The following is a 22,874-nucleotide window of genomic DNA, read 5'->3' on the forward strand; positions in this document are numbered from 1 at the left end:
CCATGCCCTGGTCCGAGGGTGTGGGCTGAGGGCCTGCTTCCTTCCTTCCTCTTCCTTCCTTCCTTCCTTCCACAGCAACTCTTATACTGGCTCCGAGTCAGCTGGCCTGCCCCCCAGAGCCCGGGCAGCTGCTCTGTTGAGGGACGTCCTCTTGGATGCCTGCAAAATGCCTGGTTTGAACGTAAGTCCTCCACCCCCAGCAGGATCTGGCCCGTGGAGCCCAGCAAGAGAGGAGGGGCTGTCCCATCTCTGGGAGGGGGAAGATGAGGACTGGCCCTTGGGCCTCCAAAGTGCCCACCCTCCCTCCCTCCCCGAAGTGCCACAGTGTCCACCCCTGGGACATTGTTCCTTCTCCTCTAAGGGCCCCCCAGGATCAGTGGGGAGGGTCAGGAGGGGGAAGACCCCAGTGGTTCAGGGCTCCGGGGCCGTCTCTGGATGGACAAGCGAGGCCTCTTCTTCTGCTTCCAATCTAGATCTCCAGCCAGCATACATTCGGGCACGTGGTGGCGAAGCTGTCCGTCTCCCTGGCCGACCCGGAAGCGGAGGTCCGGGAGAAGGCCAGGGAGGTCTTTGGACAGCTGATGCAATTGCAGCAGAAGAAGCAGGGTGAGTTAGGGTCCCTTTTCCGGGGTAGGGCACCCCCTCCCTTCAGAGCAACGGGATTCCTTCTGTGCAGATAAGCCTTCCCCACCACAGCCTCCAGACATCTGTTCCGATTCCGCTGCCTTTCCTGGTGCTCTTTCCCCATGACCCCAGCCCTCCTCCGAGGCCAGAGGGGGAGACCAGCGAGGCCCAGGGGGAGGGGGAAGAGACACCCCCAGGCCAGGAGGAAGCACAGCTGTTCTGTGCAGGGCCTGTCCACTAGAGCTCTTCCCGATTTCTGCCTTTCAGGCCGGAGCCAGTTCACCTGGGAGGAGGACCCAGAACGGCCCTGGAGGGAGAGCTACGCCCACCTCATCACGGCAGCTGAGGTACGGAGGCCCGTCTGTGGTGCTGGCCAGGCATTCTTGGAAAGGCCTCCCCTCTTGGGCCAGGGTCAAGGGGGGCTTTGTTTATTCCCCGGGAGGGAGGGACACAGGAGATCCCCCTTGGGCGATACTTCTGGCAGTGGTGTGCAGAGAGACTGGGAGTCCTGCTTTCCCTCGGCATGCCACAGCTCTGGAGCATGCCCTGATTCATTGTGGGAATCCCATTTCCTCGCAGGGCAGTTGGAGAGGGGCGAGGGAGGGAGGGCAGGAGCCAACCCCTCTGGGGAAGAGGCTCCAGGGCTTCCGTTTGGAGAGGACTGACAGGGTCTCTTCCTGGTTTCAGGTGTTCGGAGGTCACCTCAGCGCGAGGCAGAGGCTCTCTCTCCAGGAGGCCGCTCTGGAGGACGCCCTGAGCCTGGACGGGCGGTGGGTGAGGGAGGGAGGCCTCTTGGTCCTCCTCTCCCTCCTGGGCCAGGCCAGGGCCCTGCTGGAGGAGGAGGAGGTGCGTAGAGGGGGAGATCACACGTAGAGGGGGGAGGCAAACGGCCCACCCTCTGGCCTGGGCTGTGAAGAGGGCAGGAATCACTGGGGGCATTTCTCCATCTCCCCAGATCGAAGACCTCCGGAGCAACCTCTCTGCCCTGCTCTATAATATGTGGCGGGGCAGAGAGGTCCCCCCCGAAATTGCGGCACTCCTGCCAAGTTCAGGTAATGTTCCTCTCCGGGGAATCAGGGGTGGGGAAGGAGCCGTGGCTTTGGGACTGCGTGAGGGGCCAGGGCTCTGGCTGCTCCACACCAAGGCCCCTCATTGGCCTCCGGGCAATGAAGGCTCCTCGGAGGAAATCCCTCGGAGGAAATCCCTTGCTGCTTTTCCTGCTGCTCAGAAGCAAGTCTGCCATCTCTTGCCTATTTTATGGACCAATGCAAGAGAGCTGACCCTGGGCCTGCCACCTTTTCTTTTCTCCCCTACAGATGAGTAAAAGGACCCTGCAGGAGTGCCCTTCCTCCTCCTCCTCGTCCTCGTCCTCCTCCCACCACCCGTTCCCATGCTGGGACTCGAGAGAGCACGGGTTACATGTCAGGTCAGCGTCATGTGCCCCCCAACAGACCCCCAGAGACTTTTTAGATAATCACGTACCTCCACATTATATCCAAGATTCAGACCTCCCTCCAATGGGAACAACCACAAGGGCCTTCAAGGATTTGTCTGGATTCCAAAATGTTTCCGCCAATCTGCCCCCCACGACACCTCTTTGCCTGTTGGCTTGACCAAGATTCCTGGACCTTGGGGACCATTCCAGTTCGTCTCAGCCACTTCAGAGGGCTTCCAGGTAACGAAGACTCGCTTTCCTCCTGACCCTGTTCTTTCGCCTGCCGACCCCATGCTCGCCTTCGTGAAAGAGGCCGATGCACCCAGCTCCACCCCGGGAGCCCTGCTGTCGCAGCAGGTGTGGCCCGCAGATCTGCTACACCCCTGTGCGTCCTCCTGTCGATGGTCGCTGTTTCTCGAGATCCCTTTGCCTCGGGGCAGCCAGGGCTCCTTCTGAGGAAGGGCCTTCGGACAACCGGCAGGTTGACCCGCCCCCTTTGGGACCCCAACCTCGAAGCGAGTCAGCGATCTCTGGCGCATTTCATTGATGGGTGCCAGTGAGCTGACGCAGGGGCCTCCCTGCTTTTCTTCTCTCCCATACAGATGCAAGAAGACCCTGCAGGAGTGCCCTTCCTCCCCCCTCCTCCTCCTGCCTTCCTCATGCTGGGACTCTGGAGCAAAACCAAGCCGCCCAAACCCATTTCAGCCATTTGTCGTTGGCAGCTATTGCAGCGGTCCCCAGTGGCTCCCCCTCCTCTTGGGACGGGTCTGGTCACTCCTCCTGAGAAGCCAGAAGACTCGCCTGTGTTCCTGTCCCAGTGCACATTTGAACGAGGCTGAGATCAGACCAGGGCCAGCTTCCTTGGAAGCCTGCTGAAGGACAAAGCAGCTAAGTGGCCAACGCCACAGCTGGAGCCCCGGGACGGGGGGGCTGTGAAACTCTCAACCCCAAGGTGCTCCCTGGGGAGGGCAACAGAAGTCTCTCTCCCATCTGGCGCTGGACCCGAAACACTTGCTCATTCCAGTAGAACTGTACCCTCCTGGGGCACCGCAGTCAGAAACAGTGTTTCTCAGTGCTGTGGACAACACAGAGGAAGACACAATTGCAGAACCTCAGGCACCAGAAGGAGTTGCAGAGGGGGGTAGAGCCTCGCAACTAGAGACAGTGTTCCTCAGAGCTGTGGGCAACACAAAGCGAGCTTCCTCGCACCCAGAAACAATGTTTCTCAGTGTTGAGGACAACACAGAACAAGACACAACTGCAGATCCTCAGGAACCAGAAGGGGCTCCCGGGCCAAGTGTCAGACAATCGCCCAGAGCAAACAAAGGAGTCCCACCAGACGGGTTTTCTCATGTGGTCAAGGCACCTGAGCCTTTCACATGGAGAGAGATAGAAAGGATGCCTGCCAACGAAGCAGCAAAGTGGAGAAAGCTGCAGAAGAAGAGACTGAATCTCTGATCAAGAACCAAACCTGGACACTCACAGACGACAGTGGGAGGCAAGTGGATCTTGGTGCCGAAGGGGAAGGACAAAGGCACAAAGCCCCATTGGTTGCCAAAGGATACTCCCAGAAGGACGGAGAAGACAATGATGAAACCTCCGCACCAGTGGTGGACACACTTCAAATAGAATGCTCTTGGGCAGGGGTAGTCAAACTGCGGCCCTCCAGATTTCCGTGGACTACAATTCCCATGAGCCCCTGCCCATGAATGCTGGCAGGGGCTCATGGGAATTGTAGTTCATGGACATCTGGAGGGCCACAGTTTGACTCCCTCTGCTCTTGGGCATAGCAGCAGCAAGAAAGATGCACGTGGAGCCTCTGGATGGAAAGACAGCATTTCCTCGTGGAGGAATGAAGGAAGAAGTCTACCTGGAACAACCACCTGGATTTGAAAGGCACAGAGACAGGTTAGTGCTTCTGGCTCCCCGTGGCCGTCAATCAAACAGCTGGGACACCTTTGACCTCCATCCACAAGCCACATTCGGGGGAGGGGGGTGTTCCCTTTTTTTTTGTTTTAACCCCGAAAAGCCTGTAGCAACGAATCATCGATAAATCAGTGGGGCATTTGGACAGGGTTTCCAATGTTTCCTATGAAAAAATGTTTTATGAGGGAAGCCTGTATCCCGCCCACAGTACACGCCCACAGATTACCTGCCTATGTGTACCTAGGCAAACACGTGGTCGGCCTCACCCTTTGTTCTCCGAGCCTCGTAGCCACCGCACAGCTAAACGTAGCAATGGAGAGGATTGTTCTTGGTTGCTGGCTCAGATGCTAGCAATAGCCCAGCGTGTCCGTGCCGCCGTGTCACGGATGAGGTCTACTTTTTGGGATTCCAGACTACGTGTAGACAGAAGGAGGGCCATCACTAGAAGCAAATTTCTTAGAGCACGCGTGGTGGCTAGGAAACGCTGGCAAGCTCTATCAGAGGTCTGGTTCCCCAGACAGTTCTGGGTGGATGAAAGATCCACTGACTGGTGGGAAGATTTTGTGATGTCTCGCTGGGATGATGACCACTGGATTGCAAACTTCAGAATGTCAAGGGGAACTTTTTTTGAAATTGTGGAAGCTCTCCATGGCCGCATGGAGAGGCAGGTAACTGGCATGCGGTGCCCTATTCCTGTGGGGGAAAGGGTGGCAGCCGCCTTGTGGTACTTGTCCACCCCACAGTACTTCCGGACAGTTGCCCAGCAATTCGGATTAGGAGTCTCCACGGTCAGCGAGATCCTGCTGGGGTTCTGCTTTGCCATGGAGGCAGAATTGTACAGCAAAGTGGTGTGCCTCGGAGACCGGCTTGGAGCGGAGGGTGTCCTTATATCCCCTTTGCCCTTTAATTTTTTTTTCATTTTTGATAGGTGAGCAACGAATACTCGATGCGCCCCACGTTAACTTTAATCCCTGGTGTCTATTCTTTTCTTTTTCTTTCCTCAGATGGTTTCGCCGGGCTGGCGTTCCCACCTTGTTTCGCCGCGGTTGATGGTACCCACATCCCGATCCGAGCACCTGAGGGAAGCATAAAGGAGTACGGGAACAGGAAGGACTTTTGTCCTGTTCTCCTTCAAGGAACCGTGGACTTCTCCGGACGGTTTATAGATGCCGAGGTGGGGTGGAGTGGGAGGAGGCATGATGCCCTTGTGTTCCGTGAATCGAACCTCAGGGCAACCATGGAGCAAGGGGTCTTTGTCCCCGGCAACCCCACCGCCACCATTGAGGGAGTGCGTGTTCCGGCTTTGGTGCTCGGAGATGGAGCCTACCCCACACGACGCTGGCTCATGACTCCCTATAAGCGGCCAAGGACAAATGTGCAGAGCTACTACAACCTCAGGCACTCCCGCGCAAGGAATGTCGTGGAGCGTGCCTTTGGCCCTTTGAAGGCTTGGTTCCATCGCTTGATGTCACGACTCCATGTGCATATAGACCATGTGACACCATTGATCATCGCATGTGTCATCTTGAACAACATCTGCGAGGACAAGGGACATCACATCCCCTTCCCAGTGGCTGAATCAGACCCTGTAGCCCTTGAGGATGCAGCTGCCATCCCTCAAGCCAGAAAAAAAAGGATCTATTCGGAAGGGTGCAAGGTTCGGGACGCTATGGCCAGTTACCTTTTCAGAAATAGGAGACGGTTTTGATTGTGACCTTTTGCCTATGTGTGCTATGTTAAATAAAGTTTAATGTTCTTTGTTCAACCTTGTCTTCAGCCACTATCTTTATGTTGTTTGACTAAGTAGCCGATTCTCTGGTCCGAAAGCACTTGAACAGACCTCACTGCCTCACTGTAGTAACACCCCTGTGAGATTGACAAACACAAGACAGAAGCACTCTACAGGCAAGGGTTGGGGAGGCGGCTAGCCAGGAAGTGTTGGCGACACCTACTCCAGTGGAGGACATAGGCACTGATTTTATTTGATGTTCCAGGGAATAATTCCACTGGTGGACAGCATGGCTACATTTAAAGTTTTGGAGGCTGACTTGACTGTGGTGGCTATGAGAAGCCCCTTCCCCCAAATGCTTCTCTCTACTTTGGGACAGCAGTAAGATGCTGTTATTTCCAGCAGAGATTACCAGCTACTAAGAAGATGGTGGTGCTGGAGAGGGGACTAGTGCGCTTTAAAATTGTGGTTTGGGGTGGGGTGGGGGTGGGGGGTTCCCTGTTTCATCCCCTGTTTCATCCCTGTTTTAAAAAGTTTGTTTAAATGTTTAAAATGTTTGGGGGGTTCCCTGTTTCATTCCCTGTTTGATAATGTTTGTTTTCTATTTATTAAAAATAAAATGTTTGTAATACTGTTGGCAAAAAAGCCTCCAGTGTGACTCCTTACACTCACACCCCTTTCACCCCACACCCACCCATCACAGTTTAAACCCATTCAGCAGAAAGGCCTGCCTTCAGAGGATCAGAGCATCAGAGCAGTCGTCCAGCCATCCCATTCAGGCTGCCGGGCTTCTAGACACCTTCCTCCTGCTGAGCTTTGAAGGGCTGGGACGGGTTCAGGCCCTTGTCCGCCCAGCGGGAAGGGCTTGCTGCCCTCGGCTGGCTCAGGCACAATGCAGGATGCTAATCTTGAGGGCCTTTCCCTCTGTGGACCAGCAGTTCAGGGACTGGAGTTCAGCAGCTGGGCCAAGGTGCATTTCTCCACCTTCTGAATTGTCGGAGGTCAGACATCAACGCGGCTGCTAATGCTGGTGGTGGGGCAGGGAATCGTGTACCGAAGGAGTGGGTGTGCCACAGGCCCAGGGGGGGATGTCCACTGATGTCCGCGGATACTACCTTCCCATCCCCTGGCTCGACATCAAGGGGCTCGCCTTCCGGACTCCATTAGGAGGGAGGTTCCCCGTCTCGGTGCCCCATCGATGACCACAGGGATTCGGAGGCAGATGCTCCTTTTGGCTGCCCCAACTGTTCCGCTGCAGGGCCTCCCCCTCGGGACTCCGTACAAGGTCCAAGCGGTTGGAGGTTACGTGCAGGGGAGTGCCGGCTTTCGGATCAGACTTTTCTCATGCCGCTGGTGCTCGTAATGCTGCAAGAGAGTCAAGGGGGAGTCACCTGGGTCTCAGGGGCTGCATCCATGTTCCTAGGCCAGGATATCGCAGCACACAGTGGCCAGGCACATGGGGCGAAAGTCCCTGAAATGACAGCAGCTGAGGGGGCCAGTTCTTTAATTGGCTTAGCAACCTCTGGGGGCGCCCTCTGCAGATGGTTTGGTTTGCCAAGTGATGGGGTTCTTTAGTTGGACCCGGGTGTGATCTGTGGTTGCACAAGGTTTTTGGCTGGCCTGATGGAATTGGTCCTGGTTTTGGAGGGTTGGCGGGAACGGGGCCTGTTTGGCTTCGTTCTGTGGCGGGTCTGCATGGGTTGGAGCGTGTTGGCAGGGAGTCCGGTGTGTGATCAGATTCCCTGGGGTTCGGGACCTCGCTAAGAGGTGGCATGTAAATCAGCGCGGCTTACCTGGCTCGGAGGCCAGGGGCTCGTAAAGCCAGGCGGCCTGGGGATAGCCGAACGAGGTGGACGTAGGTTTGCTCCCCCACTTAGGTCGCTTCCCCTGGGGCGAACTTTTTATTATTATTATTATTGTTGTTGTTGTTGTTGTTGTTGTTGTTGCTATTATCATCATCATCATCATCATCCCTACTGGCTTGTGGCAGGTAACAGTAGTCTTACAATACCCCATTAAAACCCCCACTAATAGACTATAAATACACCCAACACGGCAGAAAATGCCACTCTCCCCTACCCAGTCAACGGCATTAGGGGATGGAGGCTAATACTGTATACTTCAGACCCCAGGGCGGTGGCAATGTTGTTCCTCGCCAGTCCTAGCCTCAACCAGGGACCTGGCGGAAGAGCTCCGTTTTATAGGCCCTGCGGAACGCCGACGGATCCTGCAGGGCCCGTAGCTCGCCCGGGAGCTCATTCCACCAGGTAGGGGCCAAGACAGAGAAAGTCCTGGCCCTGGTTGAGGCTAGGCGCACTTCTCTGGGGCCAGGAACGACCAATAGATTTCCCCCCGCAGAGCGTAAGGCGAACGGCGGTCCCTCAGATATGTGGGTCCCAACCCGCGTAAAGCCTTGAAGGTTAGAACCAAAACCTTGAACCGGATCTGGACAGCAATGGGCAACCAATGCAGCTGCCTCTGCACAAGCTGGATGTGGGCCCTCCAAGGTGTGCCAGTGAGGACCCTCGCAGCTGCATTTTGCACTAGCTGAAGTTTCCGGGTCCGCGGCCCTTTCCACCCCCTGTCCCAGGAACGTTAAATGCGATACTGGGCTTCAGTTGGCAGGGTCCCGCGGGTCCAACGTTGTTTTTTTCAAGAGAGGGCGAAATGCTAGCGAGGCTTGGCCGTGCTTAGCGTCAAAGATACTCAGATATTCTGGCAGCCAGGCAAAGGACCTTGGGTGGCGATTTGCCATTGTCTGCCTCCCTGTCATGACACCCCAATGTATGTTGTAGGGACTCGCACCCAGATCCTTGGAGGTTTCACATCCAAATACTAGCCAAGGTTGGCAATGCTTCGCTTCTAAGATACTCAGATTGTGTGGCAGCCAGGCAAGGGGCCACGTCGTGGCCGGTCCCAGGGAGAGGTGGATGCTGCTGCTGTCATCTCAGGCCTAAGGCTCCACGGCCACCGCAGACAAGTCATGATGAATTGTCTTGATCGTGGATCTCCAGAAGGGGCTCCTGGGCCTTTCGCTGTAGGGGCCTACTCCGTCGGGGGATCTAAGGTCTTGAGGGAGGGGGCTTTCTGGGACTGGTTGGCCGCCCCTCCCCTCCCTCCCTCCCTCCCTCCCTCCCTCCCACAGCTTTCCAGAAATCAGGGTGCATAAAGTTTGACAGTACTGCTGTGGTTGCCAAGGGACCCACAACAGCCACAGAATCCAGTGGGCTTCCTTAAAAAAGAAAAAAATGTGTTTCTTCGTTCCCCTCCCCTTCAATCATATTTGGTTCTGGAAAGAGAGGACGTTGTCATAGAAAACTTTAGAAGAAAAAGAAGAAGAAGAAGAAGAGTTGTTTCTTATATGCCGCTTTTCCCTACCCGAAGGAGGCTCAAAGCGGCTTACAGTCGCCTTCCCTTTCCTCTCCCCACAACAGACACCCTGTGGGGTGGGTGAGGCTGAGAGCGCTCTGATATTACTGCTTGGTCAGAACAGCTCTATCAGTGCCGTGGCGAGCCCAAGGTCACCCAGCTGGTTCCATATGTGGGAGTGCAGAATCGAACCTGGCATGCCAGATTAGAAGTCTGCACTCCTAACCACTACACCAAACTGGCTCTCTGTAGTGCCCTGTTTTGACTCATAAGGACTTCCCAACCATCTTAAGGTTCCCCTCCTTCTGGAGAACATCAACAGAGAAATATCTGAAACTGTGGCCAGGTTTTTGCAAGGTGCCATCAAACAGCGTCCGGACTGTTATTCAGGACAATTTTCTTGCATATTTATCAATTCCTGGGAGGGCTTTGTTTATTTACTGTGTCTTTTTCTTACTGTTTTTGCTTTTCTGTCTCTGTATTCCACTTCCAACTGTAACACAGATTTTATATGCCAAGAAATGACTTGTATCTGGAACTATGGGTTCTGGTCTTGCTCTGGAGGGTAACTTTTTTTGCGCACAGAATTGGCCATGCCCATTTAACATTTTTTGCGCTGTTCTGAAAACAGGGTTCAGCAGCGTTAAAAACATGAGCTTTTCAACAGCAGAAAATGTTTTCATTCCTCCACCCTTCTTCCCTGACATCTCTCCCCTTATGCTCCTGCTCATTTTCAAACTGGGGGCCCCGCGCTGCAGGTGGGGTTTAAAGATATGTCCTTGTGAACTACAAATGGGTTCGAGGGGTTTGATTGGCTGGTTTGGCAGAGAGTTCTAATGTGGCTGTGTTTGGTTGCTGTGAGACAGTTTATTAATGCAACAAGATCAACATGTGCTTATATATGCCCACAGTTATAATGGTCAGTTCTTAGTTTGACGAAGAGTGCTTGCACTCGAAAGCTCACGCCCTGAATACATCTTTGTTGGTCTTAAAGGTGCCCCTGGACTCTGATTTTGTTGTCCCCCCCTGGGAGTGACTCATCCCATGCTGGAGTGGGAGGGAAGGCCAGGAAACAGCCCCCTGGGCCACTGTAACCCGACGGGGCCTCCTTTGTGACATCACCCCCTGCTGGTGCCCTGGGCTGCCGCACCCGGGGGGTCCTTTGTGGGTTGTTGAAGGAGCGTTGGAGTTGGAGTTGAAAGAGATTGGTGGAGAAAAATCGTGTTTTGTTGGTTTATTGGTTTATTTCTTTTTGATTTCACTTTATCCATTTATTTAACTAAATTGTTTTATTTATTTTATTTCACTTATTTATTTATTTTAATTATTTTATTTTATTAATTCATTTATTTATTCTTTTTGATTCATTTATATTATTTGTTTTTATTTATTTAATTTTACCTTTATATTTATTTGTATATATCTGTATATATCTGTATATATTTGTATATTTCTTTATATATATATATATTTGTATATATTTGTATATATCTATTTATTTGTATATTTATTTGTATATTGATTTATTTGTACATTTGTATATATTATTTGTATATATTTGAAAGACCATGGCTGAGAAACATCTAAAAATGTAAGTTGGGCACCTGTATTCTTTTCCTATGCAATTTTTATCTCACGATCTCCCAAGCGATCCTGGTTGGGAAGCGGGACGGGTTGCTCTTAGAATCATAGAATCATAGAATCATAGAGTGGGAAGGGGCCATACAGGCCATCTAGTCCAACCCCCTGCTCAATGCAGGATCAGCCCAAAGCATCCTAAAGCATCCAAGAAAAGTGTGTATCCAGCCTTTGCTTGAAGACTGCCAGTGAAGGGGAGCTCACCACCTCCTTAGGCAGCCTATTCCACTGCTGAACTACTCTGACTGTGAAAAATCTTTTCCTGATTGTTGTTGTTATGTGCGAAGTCGTGTCCGACCCATCGCGACCCCATGGACAATGATCCTCCAGGCCTTCCTGTCCTCTACCATTCCCCGGAGTCCATTTAAGTTTGCACCTACTGCTTCAGTGACTCCATCCAGCCACCTCATTCTCTGTCGTCCCCTTCTTCTTTTGCCCTCGATCGCTCCCAGCATTAGGCTCTTCTCAAGGGAGTCCTTCCTTCTCATGAGGTGGCCAAAGTATTTGAGTTTCATCTTCAGGATCTGGCCTTCTAAAGAGCAGTCAGGGCTGATCTCCTCTAGGACTGACCGGTTTGTTCGCCTTGCAGTCCAAGGGACTCGCAAGAGCCTTCTCCAGCACCACAGTTCAAAAGCCTCAATTCTTTGACTCTCGGCCTTCCTTATGGTCCAACTTTCGCAGCCATACATTGCAACTGGGAATACCATAGCCTTGACTAAACGCACTTTTGTTGGCAGGGTGATGTCTCTGCTTTTTAGGATGCTGTCTAGATTTGCCATAGCTTTCCTTCCCAGGAGCAAGCATCTTTTAATTTCTTTGCTGCAGTCCCCATCTGCAGTGATCTTGGAGCCCAGGAAAATAAAATCTGTCACTATCTCCATTTCTTCCCCATCTATTTGCCATGATATCTTTTCCTGATATCTAGCCTATATCCTTGTACTTGAAGTTTAAACCTGCGTGTCCTCTCCTCTGCATCCAACAGAAACAGCATCCTGCCCTCCTCCAAGTGACAACCTTTCAAATACTTAAAGAGGGCTATCATGTCCCCTCTAAACCTCCTTTTCTCCAGGCTGAACATTCCCAAGTCCCTCAACCTATCTTCATAGGGTTTGGTCCCTTGGCCCCAGATCATCTTCGTCGCTCTCCTCTGTACCCTTTCAATTTTATCTATGTCCTTCTTGAAGTGAGGCCTCCAGAACTGCACACAGTACTCCAGGTGTGGTCTGACCAGTGCCGTATACAAGGGGACTATGACATCTTGTGATTTTGATGTGATGCCCCTGTTGATACAGCCCAAAATGGCATTCGCCTTTTTTACCGCTGCATCACACTGCCTGCTCATGTTTAGTTTACAGTCCACAAGTACTCCAACGTCTCGTTCACACACAGTGTTACCTAGAAGCGTATCCCCCATCCAGTAGGCATGCTTTGCATTTTTCTGACCCAGATGCAGAACTTTACACTTATCTTTATTAAATTGCATCATGTTCTCATTTGCCCATTTTTCCATTGTGTTGTTGAACTCTGTCTCTATTATCCGGAGTATTTGCCAGTCCTCCCAATTTGGTGTCATCTGCAAACTTGATGAGTAGTCCCTCCACCCCCTCATCTAGATCATTAATAAATATGTTAAAAAGTACCGGGCCGAGCACCGAGCCCTGAGGTACCCCGCTACTCACCTCTCTCCAGTCTGATGAAACACCATTGACAAGAACGCTTTGAGTGCGGTTCTCTAACCAATTCCCTATCCACTTAACTATCTGAAAATCCAGATTGCAGTCCTTCAACTTATCCATCAGAACATCATGGGGAACCTTGTCAAAAGCTTTACTAAAATCCAAGTAAATGACATCAACCGAATTTCCACGATCCAGCAAACCTGTTACTTGGTCAAAAAAGGAAACCAGGTTGGTCTGGCAGGACCTGTTGGAGACATATCCATGCTGACTTCCTTGGATCACGAAATTGCCCTCCAGATGTTTGCAGATCACTCCCTTTAATATCTGCTCCATTATCTTCCCCACAACAGAGGTCAGACTCACTGGTTTGTAGTTTCCCGGGTCATCCTTCCTCCCTTTTTTGAAGATCGGAATAACGTTTGCTCTCTTACAGTCCTCCGGGACATCTCCAGTCCTTAAAGAGTTTCCGAAGATGATGGACAAGGGCTGTGCAAGTTCTCTGGAAAGTTCTTTGAGCACTCTCGGGTGCACTTCATCCGGACCAGGGGATTTGAACTCATCCAGTGAAGCTAAATGCCTCTCGACAACCTCTCTATCCATGTTAACCTGCCACCCAGACACTATCCTTTGTCTACGGCCATCTCTTGTTGTTGTTGTTATGTGCGAAGTCGTGTCCGACCCATCGCGACCCCATGGACAATGATCCTCCAGGCCTTCCTGTCCTCTACCATTCCCCGGAGTCCATTTAAGTTTGCATCTACTGCTTCAGTGACTCCATCCAGCCACCTCATTCTCTGTGGTCCCCTTCTTCTTTTGCCCTCGATCGCTCCCAGCATTAGGCTCTTCTCCAGGGAGTCCTTCCTTCTCATGAGGTGGCCAAAGTATTTGAGTTTCATCTTCAGGATCTGGCCTTCTAAAGAGCAGTCAGGGTTGATCTCCTCTAGGACTGACCGGTTTGTTCGCCTTGCGGTCCAAGGGACTCGCAAAAGTCTTCTCCAGCACCAGAGTTCAAAAGCCTCAATTCTTTGACTCTCAGCCTTCCTTATGGTCCAACGTTCGCAGCCATACATTGCAACTGGGAATACCATAGCCTTGACTAAACGCACTTTTGTCCGAACGCTCAGCTCCGTGTCAGGGGAGGGAAAGGGTGTGTCAGGCCTTCTCCGGTCCCTCCACCCTCGCAGGCAAGAGGGGCCAAGAGCCCCCCACCGGGAGCCCAGGGGACAGCGCAGAGGAGATTCTCTCCAGACCTCCGATGCCCTCAGAGTCACGATGCGGAGACGGAGGGACCTGCCCTCATCCCAGAGAGACTCCCTCAAGTGTTCTTTCTTATCAGGGCGGGTGGTTAGGTGGGACTGCAGACACAGGGTGCCGCCAGGCCAGTGACTCCCCTTCTCTTCCCTCCCTTCTAGCCTCCAGCGCTTAAGGGCCCTCTTCAAACGGGCCAAGGTCGCCCCCCGGGCCGGAGGAGAGGTGCAGCCTGCAGGTGAGGAGTGGAACGGAGGGCAGGGAGGGGCAGGGAGGGGGGCGGAAGAAGCAGAGCTGTTGAGGACAGTGACATTCCCAGGGCTCAGGCCCCCTGTGGCTCCCAGCACAAGGAGTGCTTTTGGAACCAGGCCGACAGGGCTTGGAAATCTCGTGGCACCTTCAAGAGCGACCCCATTGATTAGGGTACGTTGTCGGTGTGTCATGGCCCCTTTCGCCAGTCGGATCTGTGATGACAGACGACAATGGGGCATTCGTGGAGGGCTCCTGTGGGGAGGAGAAAAGGGTAGCCCTAATGGTCCCCATTCTTTCGAAGAAGGGGGGAAAGGGACACGATGTGGAGAAGGTGTGTGGGGGGGAGTCTCCTCCTAGAGTGACAGAATTTGCCGATTCTCCCACTGGAGTCGGAGGGAGGCCCGGAGACGAAACGGCTCGCCTGATGGTTTCTGTGAAGGTGCCCGACAGCAGTGCCCACGGTAGGGGCCCTGAAGAATTGTGCCTGAAGGCCAAATCGGGCTCCCCCCACAAAGGAGGGCTCCACAGTCCGCGCTGAGCTGTGTGGCCATCAGAGCCCCTTGGGGGTGCTGGGGGGACACCGAGGGGGGCTGCCACGGACTACAGGCAGAGAAGTCGATGGGGGAGGCTCTCTCTCCTGCTGTGGATGGAGCCCCACCCTCAAACCGGGGAGCCACTGGACCTGTTGCTGAAGCGATGATCCAGAGGACCCCGGAGGGTCGAGAGGGAAGGAAGCCCCCCCCCTCCCCAGGGCAGGATTGGACCCAGCCCAGAACGTGTTCCCTCTGCCGACCTCTGGGTGGGGATCAGCCCGCAGGGGCACGGAAGCGGACTCTTCGCCCCTGGGAGCCCGCTGGGAAGGGCTCTGAGGGAAGCCACCATGGAAGGCGCAAGGAAAGCGGGATCTCTCCGCGTATTAACCGGGCCCTTCCTCCCCAGCTGCCGCTGCCTGCAGGAGGCGCCCCAAGAGGGGAGCGGCGGAATGCATCGCCCACTTCCTGGCCGCCAAGGATACGGTAAGCCCCACGAGGCACCAGGAGAAGCGCAGGGTCCGGTCCCTTGCGAGGCTGTTCCCCTTCCGTTCCCCTTCCTCTCGGATTTCGCTGGCTCCAGTAGCAGAGGGATGGCAGTCTCAGGAGCAAGGGGGGCCCGGCACACGGCAGCCGCCCCCGAGAGGGGTGCTTGCAGAAAAGGGACCGGGGTCCCCATCCTCCCAGGCCCCTGGGTTAGGAAGCCCCACAGCTGTCCCACGAGCACCTCTTGGAGGGACAGGACCCTCTACCCTGCCTCCTTCTGCAAAGGATACCGTCTCCTCGGGGTCCAGCCATGTGCCCTGAGGGCCAGGGCAGCCTTGGAGACTTTCAGGAGGGAGCCTCCTCGGGAGCAGGAGAAGCAGCGGCTCGTGTCCAACCAGATGGACTGCCCCTGACTGGGGATGCTGCTTCTCTCCTTGGCCCTCCATGGCCAGGCTCACAGCCTGCCTCTCGCCACTTGCAGGGCCCCAGACAGGACCGGGCATTCTTACAGGCGGTCCGGGGGTTCTGCCACGGCCGGGAGCGTTCTCTGCCTTCTTGCAAGCAAAGAATTGCAGAGAAAATACGAGTGAGTGAGACTCAGGACTGGGGGGGGGGAGGAAAGGGAGTGGGGGGCAGGAGCAGACCTGCCCCAGCCCAAGGAGCTCTGATGTTTTCTTTTTGAAACCTTTGTCTCCCCAAGGACATCATGCACAAGTCATTCCTTGCCCTAGAGGCGAGAATGGTTGGATGTATGGAGGCTGTGGCAGAGCTGAGGTATGTTTCTTCCTGGGGGAACCTTGGTGCCAGGCCCTCGGAGGGGAGGGAGGGAGACCGTTCTGGGGCTGCAGGATGGTCAACAGAGCCAGCCCAAGGGGAGGCGGCAGGAGCAGGAGGCGGTGGGAGGCCATGGCTGCTTCCTGCCCGGCCTCAGGGCGATGTGGGCAGAGTGCCTGAGGGCAGCACCTGTTCTCCGGCTGGGAGCAGTGCCTCCCTCCCCGAGGCTCTCCCTGACTCTCAGGCGCTGCACTGCCATCCTCTCCTCCACCCTCACCCTCACGCTGCTCAGGGGGAAGTGGGGAGCCTCAGACGAAGCCCCGGCAGGGCTGGGGTGTTGCCCTCCCTTCCAGCACGGAGTCTAATCCCGGCCCTTCTGCCCTGCCAGCAAGTTCCATCCGCCCCTGAGGACAGATCTCCGGCAGTCGATTGTAGCCTGGGCTCTGGGGATGGTCCTCGGAGGCCCCCCGATACAGGCAGACCCCGCAGGCCAGGTACCTTGAGCGACACCTGATTTCTCAAGAGGGTGGCAGACACACCTGGCGGTCCCGTCTTCTCTGGAGGACGAGGTCCAGCTGTGGGGAGAGCTGTGTCCCTCCTCCGGAAGAGGCGAAAGACGCAGGGTCCCTCTTTGGGTCCCGAATCCAGAGGCCTCCTTCCCTGGAGGATGGAGTGGTGGTCTTCAAGGCTTCCTGGCCAGCCCTGGGGCGAGGGGGGTCAGCCTTTTCATGCCAGATCGCTCTTCCCATCAGGCCCTGCAGCAGAAGGCAGAGGAGGCCCTGCGCAGGATGCTGCGGGGCCTGATCCGGGAGGATCCCTCCGCAGGCCACCTGGACACCCTGCTGGACGTAAGTAGCTGGAGAAGGTGGGAGGGAGATGGGCAAAGGGGGTCCCAAGGGAGGCCAGCGGGGAGAAAGGGTCACCTCTGGCGCAACACAACCCCCCCACCCTCCTGCCGCATGGGGGGGCCCTCCCACCCACCTGGCTGCTCTAGAACCCCATTCCTGGAATTTGGCTTTCTGTGGCGGCAGCAGAGTGGCTTGCCTCTCTCCTGGGGGAAGAACTCCCAAGGAGCTGCCGTCCGTGAGCCGTGGGAGCACGCCAACTGGAAGGGTCACTGGGCACCCCGGCTCCAGGCTGGGAGACGACGGGCCCCTCAGGGGGCAGGTTGGGGGCAGGCAGCTCTCCCACAGGAACAGAGCCCTTTCCAGAGCCTGGGGCCCACCCCCTCTGGGGATCTTCCTTGGTGGGCAGATCTGCAGGGGGAGGGTGTGCTGAGGACCATGCCCTGGTCCGAGGGTGTGGGCTGAGGGCCTGCTTCCTTCCTTCCTCTTCCTTCCTTCCTTCCTTCCACAGCAACTCTTATACTGGCTCCGGGTCAGCTGGCCTGCCCCCAGAGCCCGGGCAGCTGCTCTGTTGAGGGACGTCCTCTTGGATGCCTGCAAAATGCCTGGCTTGAACGTAAGTCCTCCACCCCCAGCAGGATCTGGCCCGTGGAGCCCAGCAAGAGAGGAGGGGCTGTCCCATCTCTGGGAGGGGGAAGATGAGGACTGGCCCTTGGGCCTCCAAAGTGCCCACCCTCCCTCCCTCCCTCCCCGAAGTGCCACAGTGTCCACCCCTGGGACATTGTTCCTTCTCCTCTAAGGGCCCCCCAGGATCAGTGGGGAGGGTCAGGAGGGGGAAGACCCCAGTGGTTCAGGGCTCCGGGGCCGTCTCTGGATGGACAAGCGAGGCCTCTTCTTCTGCTTCCAATCTAGATCTCCAGCCAGCATACATTCGGGCACGTGGTGGCGAAGCTGTCCGTCTCCCTGGCCGACCCGGAAGCGGAGGTCCGGGAGAAGGCCAGGGAGGTCTTTGGACAGCTGATGCAATTGCAGCAGAAGAAGCAGGGTGAGTTAGGGTCCCTTTTCCGGGGTAGGGCACCCCCTCCCTTCAGAGCAACGGGGTTCCTTCTGTGCAGATAAGCCTTCCCCACCACAGCCTCCAGACATCTGTTCCGATTCCGCTGCCTTTCCTGGTGCTCTTTCCCCATGACCCCAGCCCTCCTCCGAGGCCAGAGGGGGAGACCAGCGAGGCCCAGGGGGAGGGGGAAGAGACACCCCCAGGCCAGGAGGAAGCACAGCTGTTCTGTGCAGGGCCTGTCCACTAGAGCTCTTCCCGATTTCTGCCTTTCAGGCCGGAGCCAGTTCACCTGGGAGGAGGACCCAGAACGGCCCTGGAGGGAGAGCTACGCCCACCTCATCACGGCAGCTGAGGTACGGAGGCCCGTCTGTGGTGCTGGCCAGGCATTCTTGGAAAGGCCTCCCCTCTTGGGCCAGGGTCAAGGGGGGCTTTGTTTATTCCCCGGGAGGGAGGGAGGGACACAGGAGATCCCCCTTGGGCGATACTTCTGGCAGTGGTGTGCAGAGAGACTGGGAGTCCTGCTTTCCCTCGGCATGCCACAGCTCTGGAGCATGCCCTGATTCATTGTGGGAATCCCATTTCCTCGCAGGGGAGTTGGAGAGGGGCGAGGGAGGGAGGGCAGGAGCCAACCCCTCTGGGGAAGAGGCTCCAGGGCTTCCGTTTGGAGAGGACTGACAGGGTCTCTTCCTGGTTTCAGGTGTTCGGAGGTCACCTCAGCGCGAGGCAGAGGCTCTCTCTCCAGGAGGCCGCTCTGGAGGACGCCCTGAGCCTGGACGGGCGGTGGGTGAGGGAGGGAGGCCTCTTGGTCCTCCTCTCCCTCCTGGGCCAGGCCAGGGCCCTGCTGGAGGAGGAGGAGGAGGTGCGTAGAGGGGGAGATCACACGTAGAGGGGGGAGGCAAACGTCCCACCCTCTGGCCTGGGCTGTGAAGAGGGCAGGAATCACTGGGGGCATTTCTCCATCTCCCCAGATCGAAGACCTCCGGAGCAACCTCTCTGCCCTGCTCTATAATATGTGGCGGGGCAGAGAGGTCCCCCCCGAAATTGCGGCACTCCTGCCAAGTTCAGGTAATGTTCCTCTCCGGGGAATCAGGGGTGGGGAAGGAGCCGTGGCTTTGGGACTGCGTGAGGGGCCAGGGCTCTGGCTGCTCCACACCAAGGCCCCTCATTGGCCTCCGGGCAATGAAGGCTCCTCGGAGGAAATCCCTCGGAGGAAATCCCTTGCTGCTTTTCCTGCTGCTCAGAAGCAAGTCTGCCATCTCTTGCCTATTTTATGGACCAATGCAAGAGAGCTGACCCTGGGCCTGCCACCTTTTCTTTTCTCCCCTACAGATGAGTAAAAGGACCCTGCAGGAGTGCCCTTCCTCCTCCTCCTCGTCCTCGTCCTCCTCCCACCACCCGTTCCCATGCTGGGACTCGAGAGAGCACGGGTTACATGCCAGGTCAGCGTCATGTGCCCCCCAACAGACCCCCAGAGACTTTTTAGATAATCCCGTACCTCCACATTATATCCAAGATTCAGACCTCCCTCCAAAGGGAACAACCACAAGGGCCTTCAAGGATTTGTCTGGATTCCAAAATGTTTCCGCCAATCTGCCCCCCACGACACCTCTTTGCCTGTTGGCTTGACCAAGATTCCTGGACCTTGGGGACCATTCCAGTTCGTCTCAGCCACTTCAGAGGGCTTCCAGGTAAGGAAGACTCGCTTTCCTCCTGACCCTGTTCTTTCGCCTGCCGACCCCATGCTCGCCTTCGTGAAAGAGGCCGATGCACCCAGCTCCACCCCGGGAGCCCTGCTGTCGCAGCAGGTTTGGCCCGCAGATCTGCTACACCCCTGTGCGTCCTCCTGTCGATGGTCGCTGTTTCTCGAGATCCCTTTGCCTCGGGGCAGCCAGGGCTCCTTCTGAGGAAGGGCCTTCGGACAACCGGCAGGTTGACCCGCCCCCTTTGGGACCCCAACCTCGAAGCGAGTCAGCGATCTCTGGCGCATTTCATTGATGGGTGCCAGTGAGCTGACGCAGGGGCCTCCCTGCTTTTCTTCTCTCCCATACAGATGAAAGAAGACCCTGCAGGAGTGCCCTTCCTCCCCCCTCCTCCTCCTGCCTTCCTCATGCTGGGACTCTGGAGCAAAACCAAGCCGCCCAAACCCATTTCAGCCATTTGTCGTTGGCAGCTATTGCAGCGGTCCCCAGTGGCTCCCCCTCCTCTTGGGACGGGTCTGGTCACTCCTCCTGAGAAGCCAGAAGACTCGCCTGTGTTCCTGTCCCAGTGCACATTTGAACGAGGCTGAGATCAGACCAGGGCCAGCTTCCTTGGAAGCCTGCTGAAGGACAAAGCAGCTGAGCGGCCAACGCCACAGCTGGAGCCCCGGGACGGGGTGGCTGTGAAACTCTCAACCCCAAGGTGCTCCCTGGGGAGAGCAACAGAAGTCTCTCTCTCTCCCGTCTGGCGCTGGACCCGAAACACTTGCTCATTCCAGTAGAACTGTACCCTCCTGGGGCACCGCAGTCAGAAACAGTGTTTCTCAGTGCTGTGGACAACACAGAGGAAGACACAATTGCAGAACCTCAGGCACCAGAAGGAGTTGCAGAGGGGGGTAGAGCCTCGCAACTAGAGACAGTGTTCCTGAGAGCTGTGGGCAACACAAAGCGAGCTTCCTCGCACCCAGAAACAATGTTTCTCAGTGTTGAGGACAACACAGAACAAGACACAACTGCAGATCCTCAGGAACCAGAAGGGGCTCCCGGGCCAAGTGTCAGACAATCGCCCAGAGCAAACAAAGGAGTCCCACCAGACGGGTTTTCTCATGTGGTCAAGGCACCTGAGCCTTTCACATGGAGAGAGATAGAAAGGATGCCTGCCAACGAAGCAGCAAAGTGGAGAAAGCTGCAGAAGAAGAGACTGAATCTCTGATCAAGAACCAAACCTGGACACTCACAGAGGACAGTGGGAGGCAAGTGGATCTTGGTGCCGAAGGGGAAGGACAAAGGCACAAAGCCCCATTGGTTGCCAAAGGATACTCCCAGAAGGACGGAGAAGACAATGATGAAACCTTCGCACCAGTGGTGGACACACTTCAACTAGAATGCTCTTGGGCAGGGGTAGTCAAACTGCGGCCCTCCAGATTTCCGTGGACTACAATTCCCATGAGCCCCTGCCCATGAATGCTGGCAGGGGCTCATGGGAATTGTAGTTCATGGACATCTGGAGGGCCACAGTTTGACTCCCTCTGCTCTTGGGCATAGCAGCAGCAAGAAAGATGCACGTGGAGCCTCTGGATGGAAAGACAGCATTTCCTCGTGGAGGAATGAAGGAAGAAGTCTACCTGGAACAACCACCTGGATTTGAAAGGCACAGAGACAGGTTAGTGCTTCTGGCTCCCCGTGGCCGTCAATCAAACAGCTGGGACACCTTTGACCCCCATCCACAAGCCACAATCGGGGGAGGGGGGGTGTTCCCTTTTTTTTTGTTTTAACCCTGAAAAACCTGTAGCAACGAATCATCGATAAATCATTGGGGCATTTGGACAGGGTTTCCAATGTTTCCTATGAAAAAATGTTTTATGAGGGAAGCCTGTATCCCGCCCACAGTACACGCCCACAGATTACCTGCCTATGTGTACCTAGGCAAACACGTGGTCGGCCTCACCCTTTGTTCTCCGAGCCTCGTAGCCACCGCACAGCTAAACGTAGCAATGGAGAGGATTGTTCTTGTGTTGCTGGCTCAGATGCTAGCAATAGCCCAGCGTGTCCGTGCCGCCGTGTCACGGATGAGGTCTACTTTTTGGGATTCCAGACTACGTGTAGACAGAAGGAGGGCCATCACTAGAAGCAAATTTCTTAGAGCACGCGTGGTGGCTAGGAAACGCTGGCAAGCTCTATCAGAGGTCTGGTTCCCCAGACAGTTCTGGGTGGACGAAAGATCCACTGACTGGTGGGAAGATTTTGTGATGTCTCGCTGGGATGATGACCACTGGATTGCAAACTTCAGAATGTCAAGGGGAACTTTTTTTGAAATTGTGGAAGCTCTCCATGGCCGCATGGAGAGGCAGGTAACTGGCATGCGGTGCCCTATTCCTGTGGGGGAAAGGGTGGCAGCCGCCTTGTGGTACTTGTCCACCCCACAGTACTTCCGGACAGTTGCCCAGCAATTCGGATTAGGAGTCTCCACGGTCAGCGAGATCCTGCTGGAGTTCTGCTTTGCCATGGAGGCAGAATTGTACAGCAAAGTGGTGTGCCTCGGAGACCGGCTTGGAGCGGAGGGTGTCCTTATATCCCCTTTGCCCTTTAATTTTTTTTTCATTTTTGATAGGTGAGCAACGAATACTCGATGCGCCCCACGTTAACTTTAATCCCTGGTGTCTATTCTTTTCTTTTTCTTTCCTCAGACGGGTTCGCCGGGCTGGCGTTCCCACCTTGTTTCGCCGCGGTTGATGGTACCCACATCCCGATCCGAGCACCTGAGGGAAGCATAAAGGAGTACGGGAACAGGAAGGACTTTTGTCCTGTTCTCCTTCAAGGAACCGTGGACTTCTCCGGACGGTTTATAGATGCCGAGGTGGGGTGGAGTGGGAGGAGGCATGATGCCCTTGTGTTCCGTGAATCGAACCACAGGGCAACCATGGACCAAGGGGTCTTTGTCCCCGGCAACCCCACCGCCACCATTGAGGGAGTGCGTGTTCCGGCTTTGGTGCTCGGAGATGGAGCCTACCCCACACGACGCTGGCTCATGACTCCCTATAAGCGGCCAAGGACAAATGTGCAGAGCTACTACAACCTCAGGCACTCCCGCGCAAGGAATGTCGTGGAGCGTGCCTTTGGCCCTTTGAAGGCTCGGTTCCATCGCTTGATGTCACTACTCCATGTGCATATAGACCATGTGACACCATTGATCATCACATGTGTCATCTTGAACAACATCTGCGAGGACAAGGGACATCACATCCCCTTCCCAGTGGCTGAATCAGACCCTGTAGCCCTTGAGGATGCAGCTGCCATCCCTCAAGCCAGAAAAAAAAGGATCTATTCGGAGGGGTGCAAGGTTCGGGACGCTATGGCCAGTTACCTTTTCAGAAATAGGAGACGGTTTTGATTGTGACCTTTTGCCTATGTGTGCTATGTTAAATAAAGTTTAATGTTCTTTGTTCAACCTTGTCTTCAGCCACTATCTTTATGTTGTTTGACTAAGTAGCCGATTCTCTGGTCCGAAAGCACTTGAACAGACCTCACTGCCTCACTGTAGTAACACCCCTGTGAGATTGACAAACACAAGACGGAAGCACTCTA

At 55.2% G+C, this 22,874-nt stretch overlaps 2 protein-coding genes across 2 annotated transcripts; both read left to right on the plus strand.

Annotated features, from left to right (window-relative positions):
• Window positions 1-263: 263 nt before the first annotated feature.
• LOC143834700 (uncharacterized) lies at window positions 264-3,700 on the plus strand. Its single transcript, XM_077331378.1, has 7 exons — window positions 264-290; window positions 474-606; window positions 892-971; window positions 1,312-1,470; window positions 1,580-1,676; window positions 1,941-2,299; window positions 2,662-3,700. The coding sequence occupies exons 1-6, from the start codon at window positions 264-266 to the stop codon at window positions 1,946-1,948; spliced, it is 504 nt and encodes a 167-aa protein (XP_077187493.1). The 3' UTR covers window positions 1,949-2,299; window positions 2,662-3,700.
• A 13,533-nt stretch (window positions 3,701-17,233) lies between these two features.
• On the plus strand, window positions 17,234-18,478 carry LOC143834701 (uncharacterized). Its single transcript, XM_077331379.1, has 4 exons — window positions 17,234-17,260; window positions 17,448-17,580; window positions 17,866-17,945; window positions 18,290-18,478. The coding sequence occupies exons 1-4, from the start codon at window positions 17,234-17,236 to the stop codon at window positions 18,476-18,478; spliced, it is 429 nt and encodes a 142-aa protein (XP_077187494.1).
• The last annotated feature ends 4,396 nt before the right edge of the window (window positions 18,479-22,874 follow it).

This window comes from Paroedura picta, chromosome 4 (genome assembly GCF_049243985.1).
Source record: "Paroedura picta isolate Pp20150507F chromosome 4, Ppicta_v3.0, whole genome shotgun sequence".
NCBI lineage: Eukaryota > Metazoa > Chordata > Lepidosauria > Squamata > Gekkonidae > Paroedura > Paroedura picta.